Source organism: Eptesicus fuscus, chromosome 15 (assembly GCF_027574615.1).
Source record: "Eptesicus fuscus isolate TK198812 chromosome 15, DD_ASM_mEF_20220401, whole genome shotgun sequence".
Lineage (NCBI taxonomy): Eukaryota > Metazoa > Chordata > Mammalia > Chiroptera > Vespertilionidae > Eptesicus > Eptesicus fuscus.
The window spans coordinates 41,307,257-41,325,840 of record NC_072487.1 but is presented as its reverse complement, the minus strand read 5'-3'; the positions used below and the strand labels follow the sequence as shown (position 1 = coordinate 41,325,840).

Genomic DNA, 18,584 nt, shown 5'->3' with positions numbered 1-18,584 from the left:
CCCGACCTCTTGAGTCATGCTCAGTGATCTATCCACTGCTCAACAGCTGTCTCAGATGCCCTGTAAGTTATATAAAAACTAGAGGCACGGTGCACAAAATTTGTGCATGGTGGGGGGAGGGTGTGTGACCCTCAGCCCAGCCTGCATCCTCTCTAATCTGGGAACCCTCGGGGGACATCCCTCTCACAATCCGGGACTGCTGGCTCCCAACCGCTCACCTGCCTGCCTGACTGCCCCTAACCAATTCTGCCTGGCAGCCTGATCACCCCCTAACCACTCCCCTGCCAGCCTGATCGACACCTAACTGCTCCCCTGCCAGCCCAATTGCCCCCAACTGCCCTCCCCTGCCAGCCCGGTCACCCCCAACTGCCCTCCCCTGCCGGCCTGGTTGCCCCCAACTGCCCTCCCTTGCAGGCCTGATCTCGTCCCAACTGCCCTCCCCTGCCAGCCAATTTGGTTCTGATTGATTTCTATGCCAGTTAATGTCAAAAGCTCCACCTCCTAGGCAACCATTGGCTCCTCATAGTTCACCCAGATTTGGTTCTAACTGGTCAGTTTCTATGCCAGTCAGCAACTCTGGGCCTATCAATGGAGCCTGATCAGAAAGGCGGGGGCTGATCAGCAGCCCCAGTGGAGGCCTGGAGAGAAATGGAGGCAGGGCTGCTGACCAGGCTGGGAAAGAAAGAGAAAGGCAAGTACTGATCAACAGCTGCCACAGAGACTATGGATCAGGCTTCTCTCTGGGCCTGTTTCGCAGCCCCCTCAGCAGTCAGTGTTGGGTCACCATGCCTGCAGCCGTAGCAGTCAGTGCTGGGTTGCCACGGCAACCCAGCGCTGACTGTAAGACTGACTTCCGGTTGGTCGAGCCTCCCGGTCATTGTGGATGTGACAGACCCAGGGTTTTTATATATTAGGATACTGGAGTCTTTCCAAATGTGGGAAAAAAATCCACTAAAATGACATATCTAGCAGACTTAGTAACTCAATTACATTGAAAATATCCTGTGTTCCCCTTGCCAATTTGGCTCAGTGTGATAGAGCGTTGGCCTGCGGACTGAAGGGTCCCAGATTCAATTCCAGACAAGGGCACATGCCCAAATTTTGGGCTCGATCCCCAGTTGGGGGTGTGCAGGAGGCAGCCGATCAATGATTCTCTCTCATCATTGATGCTTCTCTCTCTCTCCCTCTCCCTTCCTCTCTGAAATCAATAAAAATATATTTTAAAAAAATACTGTGTTCATCAGTTACTGTTTCCCTTGAACCTAGTTTTTTAAGTAAGTGTGGTGAATTACTTAATATTTTATGTAAAGGTTTATGTGTAGTATACATTGTTCCAGAAAAGATTTGGGTACACAGCTAAAAATTATAAGGACAGAAAATTGAAATGGCCATTCTTTTTTCTTAATTTTTACTTATTGAATTTAGCAAGAGAGAGAGAGAAACATCAATTTGTTGTTCCACTTATTTATGCATTCACTGGTTGATTCATATATGTGTCCTGACAGGGGATCAAACTTGTAACCTTGGCATATTGGGATAAAGCTCTAAAAACTGAACTACTTGGCCAGAGCCTCTTTCTACAATTCTGAAAATAAAAAAAAAACATATCTTAAATTTTTGAAAATGGCTATTAACTTCCTTGCCAAATCTACATTATATAGGTACAGACACATACAGTTTCACTATTTTATATCACTCTGCCCCTTTGTAAAATAATCTCAGACAAACCTGTTTTGAATAGTGTCTTATTACTTCAGACTGCAGTTCAGATGTTGTATGAAACTGATAGTTGAGTTCAAAAAATGCAAGCCTGAAAAAGAAACATTAAAAATGTGTAAATGTGTAGGTATGTACATGGAGAAAGGAAGAGAGGAAGAGAGGGAGAGAGTGGGAGACAGGCAGAAAGGAAGGGTTTTTAATATTAAGATTTTATTTTCTTTAGAATTTTTCTCCAAATCTTTCCTTTCAATCTTTTCCCATGCCAACCAGAAAAACCTACACTTTTACATACTTCTCTGCACATTCTGGTCGGAAAAGCTCTAAAAATCTGGTGAAAGCTATGGATCTTACCCTCAGAAAAGCCACTAACATACATACATTTTCCACATAATTTAGAGGATCAGTCAGAGAGCCCTTGGATCCATGGACATGAACTTACATTTGTCAACTTTGTCCTATCATGGCCCACATAGAAAATGTTTGACACACTGAGATAAATGTAAGTGGTTGCTCAAGAATGACCAGGCTTCATTGCTGCAGGGCCTGCCTGAACAGATGACCGTTGAGAAATGAAGATATGTTTACTTGTAACCTGTTCCCAACATACACCCAATCAACTAATTGGGAAGCTCTATGCTAGCAGATAAGATAGTAGCAAGATTAGAATTCTCACTTAATTCCTGATGTGATGTCTTCAAATCTATGTTCTTTAATTTGACTGTTACCTAACTTTACCCAGACTTAGAGATATCTCTTACTGGCCTCACTGATTCTTACTATTTTTAGTAACAGTTCTAGGTGGTAGTTAAAAAGGGCATTCTTATCTGAAGTCTCCACTCAGACTGGGACTCTCTTTGGTCAGATACTCTAATAGCTCCTACAATGACTCAAATTTAAGTTCCCGATGGTAGCATTTAAACTGATCCCTTCATTTCCCCCGTCATGACATTCACTTTTTCTAGTCACATATACTTTGAAGAGTCTTGATCTCATAGGCTTTAAAGTCACATCTTTTAAGCACCACACCTTTGGGCACACACAGCTGCTTAGGATTCTTCCCTAGACCAGACAAGCCTTAGGAGTGCACCAACATGTAATACTCCTGTCTCTATTTTAAAAGGAAATTATTTAAAATTTGTTTTTTTAAAAGTTAAGGATTAACAGGTGTATGTTACCTAAGTTATTGTACACTTAACAGCAAAACCATATTGTGCCTAAGATCCTCAGTGTAATTTACACATTTTTCACTTATAAATTTTTTGGTGAATATAAAATGGACTTTTCATCAGTTTATAGATTTGAATTTAAACATACTTAAAAACTACATCTTGTACATCTGTAAGAGTGGCGCCAATACTCTTCAGCAAGAGATTTAAAGAACTAATTGCAATGAATCCTTCATGTTGTTCTGAGTCTTTAGCTGCTTCTTTACCCGAACTCAGTGAAACACTTAAATGCAGCTAAAGAGATAGAGAAATATTTAAATCAGTACCTTCATAATGACAATATTAATTTTTAATATTCAATTTTATTTTAAAGTCACTACACCGCAAATAAAATTTCAAAATTAACAGGACTGTGCCAAATTTAATAAGTGAAAAGTTTAAAAGATTTAAAATCTAATACAGTTCTTTTAAAAATTTAAATTCAGCAATGCATAATGATATATTTAGTTCAATTCAATTCTTTTGGTAAATCTAGGAAAATATTAACTTTTATATATTTTTAGTGACAATAATCTAGAAGTTAAAGTTGTTAAATAAATATCTCCACAAGTGAATGTTTCAACTATTAGAACTAAGGTAGCAGGATGTTAAAAAGCACTTTTGTATTGTATGCATATACATGCTGTATACTCAGCTATACAATAATTCAAGTATTCTGTAAGTAACTCATAAAAACTATGTGTTAAAAACTTATATTTAGTTCCATCCAATCTTCAAATCTTAAATTAAGAATAATTTATAAATTAAAATGCATACACTATAGTTAGTACTGTACTGCATACTTGCAAGTTGCTAAACGACGAATCTTAAAAATTCTCATCCCCAAAATAAACAAACTATAATACTGTATACAGACAGATGGTAATATATTATGATGATCATTTCACAGTCTATAGAAATATCAAATCATTACATTGTACAACTGAAATAAATTTAATGTATCAATTACAACTCAATTAAAAGAAAAATTTATACATACATCATATGCAAAATTTAGAAAATTGTCATTAAACACCTTAACACTAAGGAAATCTGTTAGGTCAAGACATAAACATATAAACACATGCTATGGGTAGCTCCAGTATCAATTCCATATAGAGAAAATTATTATAAGAATAACATTTTTACAGGGTTATTGCTTTGTTATTTATATTTGCAATTGTAAAGTTACAGAATTTATAAACTATCAAAGAATATAATTTAAGTATTATGGCTACCCAACAGACCCATTAAATTTGCTATTACCTAGATTATCATAGATAATAAAAATAACTTATTTTCCCCTACCTTGATAGGAGATATATGAAAATACTCATAGAGACTGACTTGTGATGAATCTACTAATGAAACTGTTTTATATTCTTCTTGGAAAACTTCTATATCTTTATGAAAAAGTTCAACCTATAAAGGAACATAAAATATTAAAAACTTAAGGGACCTATCTTCAGGAAGTAGTTAAGCCAATAGCTCACACACTGCAGAACACTCCCCTATAATATCCAGATCCAAGATCATTCATAATTAGGATGATACTTCCTCAGGAGAGAAACCACTATTTCATTTGTTAGGAAAGTTCTGTCTGTTGTTCATAAACTAATAAGCATATCTTCTATGTTTCCATCCAATCCATTAAAAGACGCTAAGCTTTTCCTTATGCGACTATAGATTTTGTTCGAAAAGGCCACTAATCTAATCCATTTATTTTTGTAATGTAATAAATAATGTATTTGTTTTTTTTAAATAGTCAAGTATTGCACGTTTTTACAATTCTTACAGCACACCAGTGTGCCACAGTGCACCAGTTGAAAATCGCTGTTCTAAATTATTAATCTAAACAAAAGTAAACAAGAAAAGTAAAATTGGGAAGAAAAAAAAACAGTAATGTGAACGTGACTGATTATCCTCTTCCTCCTACTACTGACTTAAAACCTTTCCTCTTATTTGCTATCTCACTTTTAAAGGCTATTTTAACTTGTCTTGCGTCTATATAGTCTTGCTTAAGACTATTCGTGTCTTCTATGATCTGAAAAAATGATTTCTGCCAATGTACTCACCAGAGCAGCATAATAAAAATATTTTTTAAATGAAACAAAATGATTTTACACTTTAAGAATTTATCAGGATAGTTAACATTTTTCTCAGTTCATTGTTCCCTAATCCTTAACGTCAATGCTATTATTGTAAGTCTTACCTCCGTTTTTTCAGTTACTTCAGCTTCTGTCATAAGTTCTGCTAATGCATAGACAAACCCAAGATCTAACCTGAGATCCATTTCTTGGATCAACACTTTGAAGTATCTATATTACAAAGTAGAAAATATTAAATGTCATCAATTAACAGTATTAAGAAAATTAGATAAAGGAAAAAGTATTAAATATTAGAATGTTAAAACTTAGAACTTTCTAGAGGAATGTCATGGCAACACTATTCATAATAGCAACAAACACAAGTATGAAAATGCCTAGAGAGGAAATCTATAAGTAAACTGTAGTATACAGTCATCTAACATTATTTATTAGTATTTATAAACTCTAGCTACATACCACAAAATGAATACATTTTAGTAAAAAGCTTAATAAAAAAAAAGCAAGTCCCAGGAGTATTGTACAGTTTGAAAAAAAAATATTTATTTAGGGGGAGAAAAGGAAAACTAAAAAGCATAATGTTTAGGTACACATTAGATAGACATTATTTAAATTATAATAAAACTATAATTTGAAAAGCAAGGGAATAACCCAGGCCAGTGAGGCTCAGTTGGATGGAGCATTGTCCCATATATTGAAAGGTGGTGGGTTCAATTCCCAGTTAGGGCACATACTGAAGTTGTGGATCTGATCCCTGGTTGGGGCACTTGCAGGAGGCAACCAATAGATGTTTGTCTCTCACATCCATGTTTCTCTCAAAAAAAAAAAAAAAATCAATGAAAAAAATCCTCAGGTGAGGATTTAAAAAAGAAAAAAGCAAGAGAATAATGTTTGTCTTGGTAATAGGGCAGAGAAAACAAGAAATAAGGGACTAATACATAGATGAATGTTTCTATAAATGTTAGATTTCTTGGACTGGGTGGTGACTGAATTTGAAAATACTATTTTCTCTTTTGTTTCTAACAATATGCAGTAATTACAGAGAACTTAAGAAAACAAATAAACAAAAAGGAAAATAATAAAATGCCCATAATTTAGAAATAACTATTGTTAATACCTAGGTGTATTTCATTTAGAGCCTTCTGAAATTCCACAATTATAAAATAATTAATAGACATTTTCTATGACCTTTATAATATTGTACATTTAAATCTTTGACTTATTTGAAATTTACTTTTTTTTTAAAGAGTACAATTTAAACCAAAACATTAAATAAATACACAAGGAATGTATTAGGACACTTACTTAATACGTGATATCTGGGAATGCCCTGCAGATCTCATGACAATACTGACATCTGTAAAGGGCTTGGGTGCTGTAAGTGGTAATAAATATGATTAATCCCATGATGCTTTAAAAAAAAGATAAGCAGCATTTTCTTACCATGTAATACACATCACCATGGCTAAATTATTTACTAAATGGTGAATATCAATTAAAATTACTAATATTTGCATAATCCATTACAGTCTTAATTTCAGACTCCAGGATTGTTTTTGTAAATTATCTATACTCCCTCTAAGGATTACTAATCCTTTAAATTAGTGAGTTTAAACTAGAAGCAAGCATTAGAACCACCAGGGAAACTTTGTGGAAACACAGATTTCAGGATCTTGCCCTTGACTTCTAGGTGAAAGGGCTTGGGCAAGTATACTGGTCAATAAGCTTCTAAGCAGATTATGAATACTCCTTTAGATAGTTTAGAGTCAGTGGTATGAAAATGGCTGTGGAAAGAAAAGCGGGGGGGGGGGGGCAGGGTAGTGGGAAGGGAAGAGAAAGTGAGGGGAAGAGCAACAGCAAAGAAAGAAGAAGGTGAAGGGAAGAGAGGATGGAAGAAAGGCCTTGTAATCATTCTCATCCGGGGATCAGGACAGTTCCTGTGGTTAGAAAACAGTCTGAATTTGAACTTCCTCACAGTTTACTCAAAGATCTCAGTGGCTTTTAAATCACAGTTTTAAACACTGTAATTTTTTAAAAGTAGCATTTCTAAACATTAAAATACATATTTCTAATTAACCTTTTCTTCAGTATTCAGAGTTTTGTTGAAGTTAGCTGAGTAAAATGGTTTCATTTCATATTATTATAGTAAAATAAACCAAACAGTTAATACAACCATTTTTATAGCAATCTAAAGATATACAAACCTGAATCCATGGTGACTGACTTGGGAGGCTTAATAGGATAAAATACAAATGGAAATACAGCACCATGTATCTGGTTTTGGATCTAAAAAAAAACACCACAAAACAAAAACAAAAAAAAACCCAAATTAGTATATTCATATGTTAATTATAGAACCTGACTAGAATAACAAGATTTAAGAAGAAGAAGGAATCAAAAAGTCTAGTCCCACACTGAAATGGAAGTTTTAAAACAGACCATGGGTATAAATTAGTTTATTTTATAATATAATTTGACTATCTATTCAGACTCACCTGTATTCTATAAATTTGAATTCTAAATGATGATTGATGTGCAGATGTGTTATATTCCACGTTTAATGCTGGCAGATAATTTCTTCGTATAGCTATTATATGTGGTTGCAGAATTTTCATGTTATTGCCACTAGGTGTAAAGCGAACCTGAAAAATATGGCATTCCCCAAAAAACACATGGAATTTCTCTTTACTCAAACTGATTAAAATTAGAAATGTATACCAAAAATTTAAAAATATTAAAATAATAGGCTAAATATTCAATTAGGTTTAGAATGAGAACTTTATAGCCCATATCCATACAATTCACAAAAACATTCAGCTATTCCTTAGAGCTTGGTTGTATCACTTTTTATGTAAATTTACTAAAATTTACCCAAAACAAGTGATAAATATAAAATAACATTACAAATAATTAAAAAATAAAAAGTTACTGGCTTGTTAACCAAGGAATAGATCACTAGTATCTCAAGAGAAAGTCTGAGTTTTTAATATTTTATATTAAGTATGTATGATAGCATTCACTGTTTTGTAAGGAAATAAGACTTTCCTTAAATATTAACTAGTGATTAATCTAATTACAATAGATAAAAATTAAAACTTCATATCAGGACTTAAAAATATTACCGGAATATTAGTGTCCAACTCAATAACCTTATCTTCTGAAGGTGAAGATTCAGTATATTCCTTAAATTCTTTCTCTAACTTCTCAGTGTGCTTTATACTCATTGGCTTCCATCTTGCCTTCTTCTTGGGCTTTGTCTCCCAAACCACATCAGAACTTATATATGAAAACAAAAATCATGGTACTAATTTATATACATTTTCATTTTAACTGGTTTATTACATGAATTACAAAACCTTAAGTAAAAATTTTGCAATATCCTCAATTCAACCAATCACATTAAATTCCTACTTAGGCACCATTATAGTAGGAATACTAGCAGTGAACATTACTGCCATTCTTTAGCTTCATTTTAGCTGAGGAGTGATAGAAAGAACGTCAAATAGTAAATTAGCATATTTAATATATTAGGTGAAATGCTTTTGAAAGTAGAAAAAGTAGACAAGGTAAGGTGGATATGGAGTATTGGGATATGCAAAGTTGTGGGGTTGCAGTGTTAAAAGTGAATAGAAGTGAGATTTCAAGAACTTAGAGATCAGGGAATTTATCCAGCAAAGACTCTGTGAGCACAACGCTTCTAGTATATGAAGAAGAGCAAGGAGCCTGGCATACTTGGAACACATTAAGAGTAGAAGCTGAGCCCTAGCCAGTTTGGTTCAGTGAAGAGAGTGTGTGGGCAGAAACCCATCCACGTGTCTCTCTCACATCTATGTTTCTCTCTTTTTGTCTGTACTCCTCCCTTCCATTATCTGGAAAAGTCAATGGAAAAATATGCTCAGGTGAGGATTTTTTAAAGAAGAGTAGAAGATGAAGTAAGACAGAGGCCAAATAATGGGAAAGCCTTGTAGGATATTGTAAAGACTTTGAGTTTTACTCTGAGATGAATAACAGTTGAAAGATTATGAGATCAATGACATGATCTAACTTAAGCTTTGTTAGAAATACACTGCTGGGATAGGGGAAAGAGAAAAAGGGAATGACGTCTAGAAGCAGAAAAACTTATTAGGAGTTTAATGTAGTAAGCTGCGAGAGAAATGGTGAGGGCTCTGCCTAGGTAGTGATAACACTGAGGCAGTGAAAAGTGGTCAGATCCTATGTGTGTTTTGAAGGTAGAGCCAGTACATAGCTTCTAGATGGATCAGATGTGGGGTGTGAAATAAAGAAATGAAACAAAATTAGTCTAACACTTTTGGCCTGAGCAACTAGAAGGATGTATTGTTATTAACTTCAATAAGGAGGCAGACTTGGAATATCAGGAAATGGTGTTAAACCCATATAAAGTACTAGAGGCCTGATGCATGAAATTCATGCACTGGGGGGTCCCGGGGGGGAAGACGGAGGTGCCTCAGTCCAGCCTATACCCCTCTCGCAGTCCAGGAGCTCTTGGGGGATGTCTGCCTGCCGGCTTAGGCCTGCCTGCTGGCTGTTCCTTCATGCTCGGCTTGCTGCTCCTTAGCGCTGCCGTGGAGGTGGGAGAGGCTCCCACCACCACCACTGCGCTTGCCAGCCGTGAGCCCAGCTCCCCCTGTGGAAGTGTACTGACCATCAGGGGGCAGCTCCTGTATTGAGAGTCTGCCCCCTGGTGGTCAGTGCGCATCATAGCGACCGGTTGTTCCACCATTCAGTCGATTTGCATATTAGGGTTTTATATAGATAGATAAGTCTCTTAGATTTTAGTACGAATTTTATGTAGGCAGCTGGATATACATGCCTGGAGTTCATGAAGAAAAATCTGGCTGAAGATGTATTTCTAGAAAATTCAGCATATATGTGTTATTTGAAATCATACAACTGAAACAGAGAAGAGAATTCAGTTTGAGAGCCTCAGGGCACCCAATGGAGAAGACAAGGAACCAACAAATGAGACTGAGAATGTTGGGAGGGAAAGAAAAATCAAGGTAAGGAATCCTGGAGGTCATTCAAAGAAGGAATCTGTGTTAAATATTATGAACTTTTAAATAACAAGGGGGCTGGAAATTGTACTTCGGACCTGGCAATACACACATCCCTAGGGTGATCTTGACAACACCAGTTTCACGGTACATTGAGAGCCAAAGCCTACTGGGAGTGACAAAGAAAAAATGGGTAAAAAATAATTGAATGTAGTGAATATATTTAACTCTTGTCATGAACAACACTTTTGGGCAGTTTGGCTATAAAGGAAAGCAAAGAAATAGGCAGTAGGTAGCAGAGAAAGTAGGATCAAGAAAAAATTTTAAGTTGAGAGAAATAACACTGATGGGAACAATCCAAAATAGAGTCAGAAATTGTGGACAGGAGAAAGAAAAGAGAGAATTGTTAGATCAGTGTCTCAAGAAGTAAAAGGGAATAGAATACAATGCAAAAGCAGAAAAATTTGTTTAAATAGCACATACGATAAACCTATGATAACTGTGGGTAAGTATGTCAGCATAGTATACAGGTAATAAATGCTGGTGAGTAGGAAGTTGATATTGGGGGATGGGTCTTTGAAAATTCCTTTTTTTTTAAATATATTTTATTGACTTTTTACAGAAAGGAAGGGAGAAGGATAGAGAGTTAGAAACATCGATGAGAGAGAAACATCGATCAGCTGCCTCCTGCACACTCCCTTGACTGGAATCGAATCTGGGACCCTTGAGTCTGCAGGCGGACGCTCTAACCACTGAACCAAACTGGTTAGGGCTGAAAGTTCCTTTTTGATTGCTTCAATTTTCTCAGTAAAATGGGATGCAAGGCAGTGAGCTGAGAGAGGGAATGGGGGTTTAAAAAGAGACAGAGTGTGAAACAATCTAGGAAAATGAGAGAATTAATGAAACAAATCTATTTCAGTGAAAAATTGCCAAAAGAATTATAGAAAATCTACCCACATTCTAAAACTACTTCACTCTTTCTGTTTTAGAATATAAGTTACTAATTTTATTAAGTACTCCATTTGTTTATTCCTTCTAAAATTTATATTCACTTAATTTTAAAAAGATAGGAACCATGTGTTACTGCCACTTGCATTCACACCATAGCATAGGACATAACCTTTAACACGTTGTCCATTTGACATTTTTGTTTAAATAATAAACTTTTTTTAGAAATAAATATCTCTAAGAAAATAGTTTTTAATATTCCTTTTAGAATATATTCTAGTCCAGGCATCCTCAAACTACGGCCCGCAGGCCACATGTGGGTGTTTTAGCCGTTTTGTTTTTTTACTTCAAAATAAGATATGTGCAGTGTGCATAGGAATTTGTTCATAGTTTTTTTAAACTATAGTCCGGCCCTCCAACGGTCTGAGGGACAGTGAACTGGCCCCCTGTTTAAAAAGTTTGAGGACCCCTGTTCTAGTCAATGAAGAGTTAGGGACATTTCTAGATGCATTTATAAAAAAAAAACAAATTTAAATCTGGATTATATATCGCTTATACATTATACATCTTTTATATAAAGATATCTACACTTATAAAAGAATAAGATGTAAATTGACTGTACCTTCGCGATGCCCACCAGTCAATCAGGAGTAAGTATGCAAATTAATCCCAGGCAGCCGGGAGCGGGGCAGGATGCTTGCGTTGTCGCCATGGCGACGATGCAGGCATTCTGCCCCACCCCTGGCTACTCCAGGCCTCTGGGCAGTGTGGGAAGGCGGAAAGGTGGCTCCCGGTCAGAGCAAAAAGGTGGCTCTGGCCGGAGCAAAGGCAGCCAAGGGAAGGAAGGCCCATTCTTGCATGAATCTTCGTGCATCGGGCCTCTAGTACACATATATCTGTACATTAGTTTAAGTTAAAAGATCCGGGTTCTACAAACTAGAATCCAGCAATACTCTCAAATTAGGTACTAATACACATAAATTTATTTTACTTTAAGTATTTATAAATAGGAATATTAAGGGCATAGGGAAAACAGAGTTTTACTAATGGTGACTTATTTGGGGAATAAAAAATACAGTATTACCTTATTAGATCTTAAAGGGTTAAGGTCAAATTAGAACGTGATTGTCTTTATTCCTTGAACCACTATTTAAGGAGCATCAACATACCCTGCATTTTGGTGGGATAATATTATGGCATGTTAAATAAAGAAAGTAGACTTTTGATAAGTTGAATAAATCTAACTTTTTAGAGAGCTTAGAGAATGAACAATATAAAAAGGGATTTATAAATATGATTTTTCATATATCTTTATCTCAAGGGCAAAAAAAAATCTCACAAGCACTTTATAATTAGCATTATCTTAGTATCATGGCTAATCAAAACAAAGATGTTAAACTAAATTATTTCAGATTTTACAATCACCATTCTTGATGATAAAGAACTGATCATTTAAATTTGTCCAAATTGTAATGCATCTAACCTTGTAATGCCAATATAGGCTACTTCTTGCTTTGTGTAATTATTGACGAGAGAAAGTCCAACATCTTGTAATGCCAACACAATTTCTTGCTCTGCTAATTCTGCTTTCTCATTTTCATATGTCACTTTAAATACCTTTGGATCTTCAGTGAATAAAATAATGCGTTGTAAGCCTTCAAAGAATGAAACTAAATAAATAGTCTTTTTCCCCAAATTTATAGGTGTCATCATATCCTAAAATAAAACCACCAAAAAATAAAAAATTAAGAGTATGGTACCAACCAACATTTAAACTAATATTTAAAAAATGAGAATAGTAATGGCACCTCCTTCACAGGGTCAAACAAACTAAATGAATTAATATTTGTGTAACAATGGAAATTTACATAATTACAATAATTTTATATTTGCTTCTGCCATTATTATTATAAAGTTAGTAGCAAGGAAGACACATCAATTATTCTTTTATTTAATATCCTGATAACATCTAATTAAATAGTCTTCCTGTGTAGGCTTATCAATAACACAAAGCATTATTTTCTCTCCTTTATACTAAGACTAAACAATGTATTATTTTTAAGTCAGAAATTAATATTTTCTTACAGAGCTGAATATCTGACATCTCAATTGCATGCTCTACAAAACATGGATATTCATCACAGGTGAGTAATTCTGCAGGAAGCCCTTATATATAAGCATCGCACTGATATCATGGTCTTGAGGTTCAATGACAAGATAAATATAGCAAATTCTAATAATTAACAGAGTTACCCATGAATTTCTAGTTAAGTAAATATTCTGATTAAGAAGAAATTTTAATATATAGTACACATTTATGTTATAACCCACTGTTATTAAAACTGGAGCTGTTACCGTAAAATCAGTATCTAGGAACAATCATGTTGCTTATAATTCTTTCTAAAATAAAGTATATAGCAATAAGCTAACTTATTTTCAAATATTTATAAAGTATTTCTAATATTTTGTAGTGGATTTCAGATTTAGCTTTATAAAATTCAACTATCATTATGACATAAATATGCAAAATTACTAACCAACAGATCAAATAAGTAAGACATTGGAATAGGGGTCAAATTAAGACGTATTTTAAAAGACTAATAAAATTTTAATTATTGTTTAAAAACAATTTCTAAAAAAAAATTCTGCAGCCATTGAAAATATTACTGGAAAATGTTTATGTACAACTTTATCATTATGAAAAAACCATATCAATAATAGCTTGCTACCAGAAATAAATTCTTTAGTTAGTAGATCCTAGATGTTCCTCACAGAAGTCAAAATGATCTAAGATGACCGTCAATGAAGAGTATATCTGTTTATGAGTTGAATGCTAAAAGCCCCTCTCTAATTACAATTTACCTTTATAGCATAACTAGAGGCCCAGTACACGAAAATTTGTGCACTCGGGGGGGGGGGGGGGTGGAGGGAGGGGTACCCCAGCCCGGAGGGACCCCTCGGGGGATGTCCACCTACCAGCTTAGGTCTGCTCCCCGGGGGATCGGGCCTAAGCTGGCAGTCAGACATCCCTCTGGCAGCCCGGGAGCCCTTGGAGGATGTCCAACTGATGGCTTAGGCCCGTTTCCCATGAGGAGCGAGCTTAAGCCACAGGTGGGAGAGGCTCCTACCGCTGCGCTTACAGCTATCAGCCCACCTTGTGGCTGACGGGAGCTCCTCCTGTGGGAGCGCACTGATCACCAGGGGGCAGCTCCTGCATTGAGCATCTGCCCCCTGGTGGTCAGTGCACGTCATAGTGACCGGTCGTTCCCAGTCATTCTGCTGTTAGGGTCAATATGCATATAGTAGGTCCTCGGGTTACATTGGAGATCCATTCCTAAAGCGCGACGTAAAGTGATTTTTGCTGTAAGTTGGAACCCACCTACGTAAGCACCTACGTCACTCACATGAAGCACATACACAGCAGTAATGAAGTGGAACAGTAAAAAAAAAATTATAAGAAAGATAACAATTCCTGACCTTTACTTGTGGTAAATAAATAATAAAAAACATAAAGCACATATGTACATACGTCGAAATGACGGAACTTTTTTTAAAAAAATAAATGGGAGATGGCAATGTAACCACGAAACAACATACATCGAGTCCGATGTAACCCGAGGACTGTCTGTATTACCCTTTTATTATATAGAATGGAAGCAAATTATGATGTAGGCAAAATAAGACTACTTTCAGTTTTAAACATTTTTGGTTAAGTTAAAGTTTGAATACTTTTAAATCTTTGTCAGTTTATTTTAGTAGTGCAGACATATACATGCCTTAAAACTAGTAAGGCTCAAAGAGAATACTATTTGAAAAACAAAGAAATGCTGCTGAGGACATCATGATAATCAGCCCAAAACATACATCTTTTTGTGTTACTTCACCGTGATTTTTCCCACAACTCCACTTCAGCTTTCTAGAGCCCACTGGATCGGCCCATGTATAAAGTACTGCTTTTCCAGGAGGGAGAGAGTCTTCTATTTCACTGAGAGAACTGACACAAATAGTAAAAACAGGCATTAAATTAAGTGTAAGTAAATGAATAAAGAACCCAAAATAATACAGTTCAGTAATTCCAAGTAAATTAATTGAGATTTATAATATTTCTGATTAAGAGTAGACTGAAATTTTGTCCTTATAATATGGAAAAGAGGTTTTCTAAGAAAATAATGAGAATAGCCCAGCTGGTATGACTCAGTGGTTGAGCATAGATCTATGAACCAGAAGGTCATGGTTTGATTCCTGGTCATGGTTCGATCCCCAGTAGGGGATGTGCAGGAGGCAGCTGATAAATGATCCTCTCTCATAACTGATGTTTCTATTAAAGCATAGTAACCTCCATCTTGTATAAAAAACGGCTGTTTGAAACTCTCTGCTATTGTTAGATAGTCCCTAGTCCTATAAACTCTGTCATTATAAACTCTGTCACTTTAAGACAGTCTGTTATTCTCTAAAATGACTTTGTTTTTAGTTCAAGTAATAGAAAAAGATAAACTTAACTGTCTGACCTTGCAAGCTAACCATCCAATGTAACAGACTAATACTGATAATAATTATGCCAAGTACAAACTCATTATGTACTCAAGGTTACAACTGTTTGTAACAATAACTCACACAGAGCCCTTTGTAATATCTGCAAACAAAGAGGCTTGAAAAGTATAAATACAAAAGAACTTCCTGTATGGGTTGCTGAGAGATTTGGAAAAAGACACCTCCCTCTGGGCTGCACGCAATAAACGACTCCTAATTAATTGGCTCATTAAGGCATCTTGTATCTCATTCGATGATTTATAATATAACACTATCTCTCCCTTCCCTCTCTGAAATCAATAAAAATAAACTTAATTTAAAAAAAGAAATCATCATAAAGTCAGCGTCTCATCACCTAGTCTTTGCTCAAATCAGAGGATATTGTATTTGTGATCCTCTTCTTACCTTTGCTTATATTCAATAGTGTCATTCTTAGTGTGATTTATTAATAGGAATGTAGCTGCTCCATCATGATAATCTGAAAATGTAATAACTGTAGAATGCTCAGCCAAATTAACTTCTGCTATAATACCGCCAAGCTATAAAAAAAGTAAGAGAAAATATTCTCTAATGTGCTCATTTTCCAAAGAATATTAACTAACAACATTTAATAACAAAACTATTCATGACATTTTTATTTTATATGGCATGTCTGGGAAACCATGCTCTCAATTATTACATATAGATGGGTCAAATTCCAGATGTATATTCTAAGCACTTCTACTAACTCTGTATAACAAAATTGTTTTATGACTGTTTCCCTTTAGTACTTTTTCCCCCTCACAAAAAGAAATCTTTGTTCATTTTTGGTGAAAGGGAAAAAAATCATGATAAAATTATTTGATACAAAAAAATTAAATACTAGTAAGTAATATTAACTCCTCTAATCACACACACACACACACACACACACACACACACACACACACACAAATTAATTACCTCATTATCCAGACGCAATAAAATACAATTTTCTTGCTTGTTAAAATGTATCTTTTTGGGAGGGCCTCTACTTCTTTCAACTTGAATAAGAAGTTTATTTGACGCATCCTCAGGCCAAAAGGGGATACACTAAAACATATATTACATATATTTATTTTTTTTAGAACCCACAATATATTGCATCATAAAGACCTTTATCATTTTAATAAATCCATCAGAGTAGACAAAACAAAATGAAAATAAATCTCTTTCAACAGTGCTCTGGTTACTGGGTTATTTACGTAAACAGTTATAAACTGCCTTCTTAGAGATGGGTTGCCACTTATGGACAGTGTGAAAACAAGCAGTAATGGGTAGTAAGCCGAAAAGCTATGATAAGCAGAAATTTTAATGTGGTCCAGATCTAGAGAAGGGTTTGAAAAATCAACAAGCTGAGCAGAGAGCACAAGGGAAGCTAGTGATCAGTTATTGAAAATCAGAGTCAGCTGTGGGCAACCCTTGGTAATTAAGCAGTAGTCCAAGTACACCCAAATGTTGATTCAGGGAAGTCAAACAAGGGTACAAAAGTAAAAGATATATTCAAAGTTCAGAACAGGAAATAGTTCAAAAAATTAAAAACCACCTGGACATCGGTTATTTGAAAACCAAACTGAAAGAACAGGAGACAGTCAGTGTACCCAGAAAGAAGACTGGACTAGCAGAAGCTGAAACTAAAAGAACTAAAAGTACAGGAATGAAGATGCAAACTGTCTGTAAGCCCCGGCCAGACTGGAGATGTCACGTATTTCAGTGAGACTGTTCATGTGTGACCTCTGATTATCACCACATGACCTTGGAAAATGTAGCAGAACTGACATGTTAGAGTCAGTTTTATTCAACCATAAAAGGTGATTAACAGAACTAGATGGAACATGGTTAAGGCTATAAGAGGCTTAAAAGGTTCCCCTCAGGATTTCCTGCAACCTAGCAGAAACTAACCTGGAAGAATCAAAAGAGCAGCAATGCTAATCCACATCTACTTCCCATGAGGCACTGATGTGCTCTCTGAACTCCCCTAGCTTGCTACCTTCTCGTAGCCTTGCCTTAAAAATGCTTTTATGCTTAAAAAGATATGCTGCATATCCTTTAAAAATATTGTGTGCTCCACCGCTTGAGACTAGAGAAAGTAGAAAAGTACTTGTCTTTTGTAGTGGGAAAATAGAGATAATAGATAAGTTAAACAAATCTATATAGGTAATAATCATGAGCATAAATCTTATGGTAAGGTTGGCCATGATATGCCAAAATTAAAATATAAGACTTTTAAACTAGCAAAGAAAAGATATCTTAAGAAAGACTGAAATTGAAAATAAGACAAGATCTCTTTTAAAAAAAAGTTGTTATGCAGTTGTAATAGAAATTAATGTAAATATAAACTGTTGAAAGACACGGCTATAGAATATGTTTTTAAAAAGATAAGACCCAATAATGTTATTGGCAATAGACACATAAGTCAAGACATACAACTACTGTAAATAAAAATACAGAAAAAGTTATACCTAGAAAACCTATAAAGCAAAGCAAAGCTGCCATTTAAATCTCTGCAATTAGATATATAGATAGCCCTATATCCAACAAGCCAAGAACCCACATGAAACATTTACAAAAATAAAAACTATGTTTATTTAACAAATATTTATTGAAAGCATACTATGTTTAACTATCCAAAACCCTCCAACAGTTCTCCATTTCACTCAGAGCAAAAGCTAAAATCCTTGCAATGGCTCATAAAGTTCTGCACGATTACCCTTTATCACCATTATACCTTGTCCTCTGCTACTTTTCCTTCTTCCAGTAGTACTGGCCACTTCGCTTTCCCTCAAACATGCCAAATATTCTCCTGCCTTGGGGCACCTACCCTGGCTGATCCTTCTGTCACTAATGCTCTTTTTCAGATATCCACATTGCTGAAGTGCCCAGCTCCTGGCTTAAAAAGCTACATGTAATTCTCAGGTCAGAATATAGTTAATGCCAAAGGTGATTATTTTACCTAGCAAGCCTCACAGGGAAAAGCTGTCCTCCCCACACCAGACCAGGTGCACAGCCAGCATATTGCACTGTCAATGACTCAGCCCTACCTCCAG

At 35.5% G+C, this 18,584-nt stretch overlaps 1 protein-coding gene across 3 annotated transcripts in view; it reads right to left on the bottom strand.

The window, feature by feature from the left end:
• VPS13A (vacuolar protein sorting 13 homolog A) overlaps positions 1 to 18,584 on the bottom strand; it is a 220,370-nt gene that overhangs the window by 39,820 nt on the left and 161,966 nt on the right. For all 3 annotated transcript variants that reach the window (XM_008142061.3, XM_008142063.3, XM_008142064.3), the window contains exons 51-62: positions 16,462 to 16,590; positions 15,925 to 16,058; positions 14,854 to 14,983; positions 12,473 to 12,705; positions 8,152 to 8,305; positions 7,525 to 7,671; positions 7,234 to 7,315; positions 6,335 to 6,404; positions 5,137 to 5,242; positions 4,233 to 4,346; positions 3,034 to 3,179; positions 1,729 to 1,810 (exon numbers count right to left, since the gene is read on the bottom strand). In XM_008142061.3, coding sequence (XP_008140283.2) covers positions 1,729 to 1,810; positions 3,034 to 3,179; positions 4,233 to 4,346; positions 5,137 to 5,242; positions 6,335 to 6,404; positions 7,234 to 7,315; positions 7,525 to 7,671; positions 8,152 to 8,305; positions 12,473 to 12,705; positions 14,854 to 14,983; positions 15,925 to 16,058; positions 16,462 to 16,590 — 1,527 coding nt within the window. The remainder of the gene's footprint in view (positions 1 to 1,728; positions 1,811 to 3,033; positions 3,180 to 4,232; positions 4,347 to 5,136; positions 5,243 to 6,334; positions 6,405 to 7,233; positions 7,316 to 7,524; positions 7,672 to 8,151; positions 8,306 to 12,472; positions 12,706 to 14,853; positions 14,984 to 15,924; positions 16,059 to 16,461; positions 16,591 to 18,584) is intronic.